The 7,646-nt window shown below is 60.5% G+C and overlaps 1 protein-coding gene across 2 annotated transcripts; it reads left to right on the plus strand.

The window, feature by feature from the left end:
* Positions 1–1,052: 1,052 nt before the first annotated feature.
* On the plus strand, positions 1,053–4,380 carry LOC310888514 (trypsin-like; the record flags this gene model as incomplete). Of its 2 annotated transcripts, XM_083815255.1 has the most annotated exons (3): positions 1,053–2,777; positions 3,343–3,479; positions 4,228–4,380. In XM_083815255.1, exons 1-3 carry the CDS (start codon positions 2,339–2,341, stop codon positions 4,378–4,380), a joined length of 729 nt encoding a protein of 242 aa, XP_083671381.1. In that variant the 5' UTR covers positions 1,053–2,338. The 2 variants fall into 2 exon arrangements, with proteins under 2 accessions (XP_083671381.1, XP_083671380.1); XM_083815254.1 differs by lacking the exon at positions 4,228–4,380 and having other exon boundaries at positions 3,343–4,101.
* Between the last annotated feature and the right edge of the window lie 3,266 nt (positions 4,381–7,646).

Here is a 7,646-nt window from a genome sequence, read left to right on the forward strand (position 1 = left end):
CCTGGTGGTCCCCAGGGTGGGGAAGAGGGGTCCTGGTGGTCCCCAGGGTAGGAATTGGGAGGGCTGGGGGTCCTAAAGGTGGATATGGGGGTGGGGGGGCGTCCCCAGGTGGGGATGAGGGGTCCTGGGGGTCCCCAGGGTGGGAATGGGGGGTCCTGGGTGTCCCACGGTTGGGTATTGGGGTGCAGAGGGTCTTTGGGGTGGGGAGAGGGGGGTCCTGGAGGTCTAAAGGGTGGATGTGGGGGTCCCTGGGGGTCTAAAGGGTGGATGTGGGGGTCCCTGGGGGGCCCAAGGGAGGATATGGGGGGGTCCTTGGTGTCCCCTGGGTGGAAATGGGGGGGTCCTGGGGGTCCTAAGGGTGGATGGGGGGGGGATCTTGGGAGTGTCCTGGGTGCGGATGGGGGATCCTGGGGTTCCTAAGGGGGGATATGGGGGATCCAAGGGGGGGGGTCCCAAATTTGGGGATGGGGGTGTCCCAAATGTGGGGATGGGGGTGGCTAAGGATGGGAACTGGGGGGGTTCTGGGGGTCCCTATGGTGGGAAAGGGGGTGCAGGGGGGGTCCCAAGGGTGGATATGGGGGGGAGACATGGGGGAGGGGTCCAGAAAAAAAGGGGGGGGGTCCCGGTGTTGTCCCCCCCATTTTAATTTGGGCGGTGCCAGCCCGGCCTCGGGACGAGCGGATCCTGGGGGGCAGCGAGTGCCCCCCCTGGGCCCACCCCGGCCTCGTCCTGCTCTTCTACTTCGACCAGCACCAGTGCGGGGGGGCCCTGCTCAGCACCGAGTGGGTGCTCACGGCCGCCCACTGCCTGACCAGGTGGGGCGCTGGGAGGCACTGGGAGGGGCGCTGGGGGGGACTGGAGGCACTGGGAGGGGCACTGGGGGAGGGCTGGGGGTGACTGGGAGGCACTAGGAGGCACTGGGAGGGGCGCTGGGGGGGACTGGGAGGCACTGGGAGGGTCTCTGGGGGATACTGGGGGGGGAATGGAGGGGTTCTGGGGGCACTGGGAGGCACTGGAATGGAGTCTGGGTGCTACTGGGGGGGACTGGTGGGGGACTGGGGTCTACTGGAGGCATTGGGAGGCACAGGTAGATGGACTGGGGGAACTCGTGGGGGGACTGGGAGTTACTGAGAGGCACTGGAGGCTACTGGAAAGCAATGGACGGGGACTGGTGGTACTGGGAGGGGGACTGGGGGCTAGTGGGAAGCATTGGGAGCCACTGGGAGAGTAACTCAGGGGGGGACTATTTGCTACTGGGAGGCATGAGGAGGGACACTGGGGGCACTGGGAGGCATGAGGAGGGGGACTGGGGCTACTGCAGGGTACCAGGATCACTGGGAGGGGGTCTGGGGGCTACTGGGAGACACTGGAATGGGAACTGGGGACACTGAGAGGCACTGGGAGGGGCACTGGAGAAAACTGGGAGGGGAACTGGGAGTGCTGGGTGGCACTGGGAGGCACTGGTAGCCCTACTCAGCACCCACTGCATGTTCATGGCTGCCCACTGCCAGGCAGTTCTGGGAAGCGCTGGGAGGGGAACTGGGAAGTGCTGGGAGGAACTGGGAAGCACTGGGAGGAACCGGGAGGGGAACCAAGAAATACTGGGAGGGGAACTGGGAAGAGAACTGGGTCATCACAACCTGCGCCGCACGTCCCCATCCCTCCTGTCTCCGTGTCTCCATGGCCACGTCCCTCCATGTTGGTGTCCCCCATGTCCACATCCTCCCATGTCCATGTCCCCCCAGTGTCCACGTCCCTCCATGACCACGTCCCTCCATGTTGGTGTCCCCCATGTCCACGTCCTCCCATGCCCATGTCCCTCCGTGACCATGTCGCCACGTCCACGTTCCTCCATGACCACGTTCCTCCATGACCACATCCTCCATGTCCCCATCCCTCCCATCTCCATGTCCACATTCTCCCATGACCACGTCCTGCCATGACCACGTCCCCCCATGACCACATCCCCCGTGACCATGTCCCTCCATGACCACATCCCTCCATAACCACGTCCCTCCGTGACCATGTCCCCATCCCTCCCATCTCCAGTTCTCCATGTCCACGTTGCCCATGTCCACGTCCCTCCATAACCATGTTCCCCATGACCAGGTCCCCATGACCACGTCCCTGCATGTCCACGTCCCTCAGTGTCCACATCGCCCCATGCCCATATCCACGTCCTCCCATGCCCATGTCCACATTCCCCCATGATCACGTCCCTCCATGACCACGTTCATCATGACCATGTCTCCCATGTCCACATCCCTTCATGACCATGTCTCCCATGACCACGTCCATGATCACGTCCCTCTATGTCCTTCCATAACCACGTCCCTCCATGACAACATCCCCCGTGACCACATCCCCCATGTCCACGTCCCTCCATGACCACGTCCCCCATGACCACGTCCCCCATGACCACGTCCCTCCATGGCCACCTCCCCCACGCCTCCAGCCATGCCATCCCACATCCCTGAGGCCACGTCTCTCACGTGTCCCCTCGTCCCCAAGCCACATCCAGGTGCGGGCGGGGTCCCACAGCTTGGAGACCCTGACGGGACAGGAGCAGTACGCAGTGGCCACGAAGGTGGTGGTCCACCCCGGCTTCAGCGACCAGGAGGGGGACGGCAGCTACGCCGACGACCTCATGCTGCTGCGCATTCAGCCCACCCTGACCGTCACACACTACGTCCGGCCCCTGGCCCTGCCCAGCGCCCCCCCGGCCCCCGGCACCAACTGCACCGTCATGGGCTGGGGGACCACCACCAGCCCCGAGGGTAGGGAGCGCCCAGGGGTCCATGGGGTGGGCATCTCAACAAGCATTGCGTTGGGTTGGGTTGGGTTGGGTTGGGTTGGGTTGGATTGGTTTGGGTTGGGTTGGGTTGGGATGTCTCTGGAAGGAAGGGACCCAGGTGTCCAGGGTTGGGTGGGGACCCAGGTGTCCATGGGATGGACTTCTCCACCAGCATTGGGTTGGGGGCATCTAGGCAGAAAAGGGACCCAGGTGTCCATGGGATGGACATCTCAACCACCATTGGGTTGGGTTGGGTTTGGCTGGGTTGGGTTGGGTTGAGTTGTCTCTGGAAGGGAGGGACCCAGGTGTCCAGGGTTGGGTGGGGACCCAGGTGTCCATGGGATGAACATCTCAACCAGAGTTGGGCTGGGGACTTCTAGGCAAAGAAGTGACCCAGGTGTCCATGGGATGGACATCTCAACCAGCGTTGGGTTGAGTTGGGTTAGGTTGGGTTGGGTGGAGGTTTCTCTGCAGAGAAGGGACCCAGGTGTCCGGGGAACGCAGCCCAGGCCTGGTTGGACATCTGTGTCCCCCCTTCCCCCGCCCAGTGACCTACCCCGACACCCCCCAGTGCGTGAACGTCACCGTGGTGAGTGACAGCCGGTGCCAGGAGATCTACGGCAGCAAAGTCACCGAGGACATGCTGTGCGCCGGCGTGGCTGCGGGGGGCAAGGACTCCTGCCAGGTGCGTCTGGTCACCCGCGTCCCCTGGCTGTGGGGACCTGCCCGTGTCCCCATGTCCTACAGCCACATCTCCATCTCCTACAGCCACATCTCCGTGTCCCATCACCATGTCCCCATGTCCTACAGCTATGTCCCCATGTCCAATCCCCATGTCTCCATGTCCCATCACCACATCCCCGTGTCCCATAACTGTGTCCCCATGTCCCATCGCCACGCCTCCATGTCCTACAGCCACATCTCCGTGTCCTTCAGCCACATCTCCATGTCCCATCACCACATCCCCGTGTCCCATAACCGTGTCCCCATGCCCTACAGCCACGTCCCTCTTGTCCCCGTTGTCCCCTGGGCTTTGGTACGGAGCTGTCCCACCACCGTGTCCCCGTGTCCCACAGCCACGTCCCTCTGGTGCCCGTTGTCCCCTGGGCTTTGAGATGTCCCCGTGTCCCCTTGCCACAACCCCATACCCAAGCCCCTTTGGTCCCATGGTCTTCAAACCACCACCGTGTCCCGACACCCCATGGCCACCTCCTGCCCCACAACCACGTCTCTGTGGGGCCGCCACCGTGTCCCCATGCTCCACAACCACCTCCTGCCCCACAGCCACGTCTTTCTGGGTCCACCTCGCTTTGGTTGGACCCACACCGTTGGCTCCAAGACCAGTTGTACACCCCCCCCCCCCCCGGTGGCCAGGTGTCCCCCCTGTCCGGGGGCTGTGGTCCAGGTCCTGTCACGGTCCCTTTTGTCCCCAGGGTGACTCGGGGGGACCCCTCATATGCAACGGGGTGCTGCAAGGCATCGTCTCCTGGGGCGACCACCCCTGCGGGCAGGCAGGGAGGCCAGGGGTCTACAGCCGGGTCTACAACTACCTTGACTGGATCAGGGAGACCATGGCGGAGGACTGAGGTCTCCTGGTCCCACCACGGACCCACCAAACCCATCACAGACCCTCCAATCCCATCACGGACCCACCGACCCCACCACGGACCCACCAACACCACCACAGACAAACCAACCCCACCGGGGATCCCAACGGGGAGCACTTGAGCCCACCACGGACAGGCTGAAGCCACTGAGAAAGGATCAACGCCACGGCAGACCCATCAACACCGTCGTGGGTGGATTGACCCCCCCCCCCCAAAACGGACCCCAGCTCGGCTGGGTTGATCCCACCAAGAAGCAGCGAACCCCATCATGGTCTTACCTCATCATGGACTCCACCATGGTTGGGTTGACCCCATCAAGGACCAAACCCCACCATGGTCTCACCCCATCATAGTTCAGTTGATCCCACCAAGAACCAGCAAACCCCATTATGGTCTTACCTCTTGATGGACTCAGCCCATCATGGTTGGGTTGATCCATCCCATCGAGAACCAATGAAACCCATCTTGGACTTTACCCCATCGAGGACCAAACCCCATCATGGACTCACCCCACCATGGTTGGGCTGATCCCATCAAGGACCAATGAACCTCGCCGTAGACTCCATCATGGCTCAGTTGACTTCATCAAGGACCAATGAATGCCATCATGGTCTTACCCCATCATGGACTTCATCATGGTTGGGTTGATCCCATCAAGAACCAATGAACCCCTAAGTGGACTTACCCCATCATGGTCGTGTTGATCCCATCAAGAACCAATGAAACCCATCACGCTCTTACCCCATCATGGCCTCCGTCACAGTTGGGTTGACCCCATCGAGGACCAATGAATGCCGCCATCTTCTGACCAGCCCCACCACAGAACCCACCTTGGTTGGGTTGCCCCCGCCATGGACCTCTCCACCAGGCTGACCCCATCACGAGCAGGTTGGCTCTACCGTGGTCTCCACCATGTCTGATCTCACCGTGGACACTCCAAGCACACCACAGATCCCACCACGCGTGGACTGCCCCCGTTGTGCTTGGCTTGAACCTACCACAGATGGACCAACCCCACCATGGAAGGACCGAGCTCATGAAGCTTGGAGTGATCCCACCACAGACAACCGATCCCATCATACCCAGCTGGGCCCACCATGGATCTGACCCACACCATAGGTCCCACCATGGATGGACCGACATCAGCATGGGTGGAGTGACATCATGGATCGAGTGACATCACAGATGGAGTGACATCACTGTGGATAGACCGACATCTCCATGGATGGATGGACATCATGAAAAATAGACCAACATCACCATGAATGGACCAACATCATGGATGGCGTGACGTCACCAAGGATGGCGTGACGTCACCTAGGATGGCGTGACATCACCCTGGATGGAGTCACATCATGGATGGAGGAACATCACGGATGGAGTGACATCACCACGGATGGAATGACATCACAGATGGACCAACCCCACCACGCCCCCCCAAAACGTCCAGCGCAGGCCCACCTCCCCCCCAATAAACCCCCTGCATCTCCATGGCCGCATTCACATTCCTCCAGGGGAAACGAAGCTCAATTTTGGGGCAAAATGGGTAAAAAAATGAGGGGAAGGCAAGTAAAATGAAGCCCAAGGGGAGGGGGGAAGAGTGTGAATGTGATGAAAATTGGGGAAAAAAAGAGGTTTAAATCGGAAGGAAGCAGGGGGGAAGAGGTGGGGAAGCGGGGGTGAAACTGGGGAAAAGGGGGAAACTTGGGGAAAAGGGGGCAAATTGGGGGAAATAGGAAAATGTGGGGGAAATTGGGTAAATGTAGGCTAAATGAGGCAAGAGTAAGGTAAATTGGGCAAAAGTGGGCGACAGTGGGCAAAATTGGGCAATGACTGGTGAAATTGGATAGAAGTGGGTAAATCTAGCAAAAATGGGCAAAATTGAGTCAAAGTGGGCCAAAGTTGGACAGAAATGGGTAAAATGGGCTAAGAAGAGCCAAAGGCAGAAGAAGTGAGAAAAAGCAGGCAGAAAAGTGGGTTAAACTAGGTAGGACTGGGCAAAGATGAGAGAAATTGGGTAAAAGTGAACCAAATTGAACCAAAGGGGGGAAATTAGGCAAAGGCAAGATGAAAAGTGGGTGAAATTGGGCATAAAAGGGCAAAATCATGAAAAGTGAGCAAAAGTCAAGCAAAAGCAAGTGGAAAAGTGATTGAAATTGGGCAGATCTGGGCAAAGTGGTGAAATTCTTTAAAAAAAGGGCTTAGATTACACAGAAATGGGCAAAAGTCAGGCAAAACTGAGCCAAAGCGCTCCAAATTGGGCCAAAACATGCAACATTGGGCAAAATCAAGGGGAAGGGAGGCCCAGCCGTGTTGGGATCCCCCCGGCCTTGCCCTGGGCCTGATCCCCGAGCACCCCGCGAGGCGTCGGGGCGCTCCGGCCTAGTCAGCGCGGAGGCAGGGCCGTGAGTCACGGGGTGCGTCGCCGCCCGCGTCGGCGGGGTAATTAGGGCAGATAACGAGGCCGGAGGGAAAGGGAGGCCAGGGGAACGGGAGGCCGCGGCCGCCGCGTGCTGGGTCGGGTGGAGGAACCGGGCTGAGCCCTGGGAGGGCGCCCGGGCGTCCTGGCACCTGCGGGTGCCGCACTCCGCCCTGGGCGCGGGCAGGGCACCCGGCGTCTCCCACCGCCACCACCCCGTCCAGTTTAACTGGGAGGAGGAGACTGGGTGCAACTGGGAGAGCGGGAGCGTGGGTTCCCATGGCTACGTTGCTGCCGGGGTGCTTGCGGGGTGGCACAGGGGGCATCTGGGGGGGTTGGGTCCCCAAGGAGAATATGGGGTGCCATGGGTCGCCTGGGTCCTCTTGGAGGATTTGGGGTGCCATGGGGTCATCTGGGTCCCCTTGAAGTATCTGGGGTCATCTGGGTCCTCTTGGAGGAGTTGGGGTGCCATGGGGGCCACCTAGTTCCATCCCTGGCTGCATCCCAGCATCCTTCGCTCTGTCCCCCACTGCATGATCCCCTCCCTCCTTTTGCTGAGTCCTCCATGGGCCGTTGATTCTTTCCACCCATCCCTTCCTCCCTCCCTCTCTCCCTCCTTCCTCCATCCTTCCTCCATTCATCCTCCATCCCACCCCTCTTTCCATCCTCCACCTCCTCTCTCCTCCACCTCATCCCTCCATCCTCCCTGTGTTGCATCCTCCATCCCTTCCCTCCGTCCCTTCCCTCCATCGCATCCTTCCATTCATCCTCCATCCCATCCCCTTTCATCCTCCACCTCATCCTTCCATTTCATCCTCCATCCTGA

The sequence above is a fragment of the Anser anser genome (genome assembly GCF_964211835.1).
Source record: "Anser anser genome assembly, chromosome: 37".
NCBI classification, from domain to species: Eukaryota; Metazoa; Chordata; class Aves; order Anseriformes; family Anatidae; genus Anser; species Anser anser.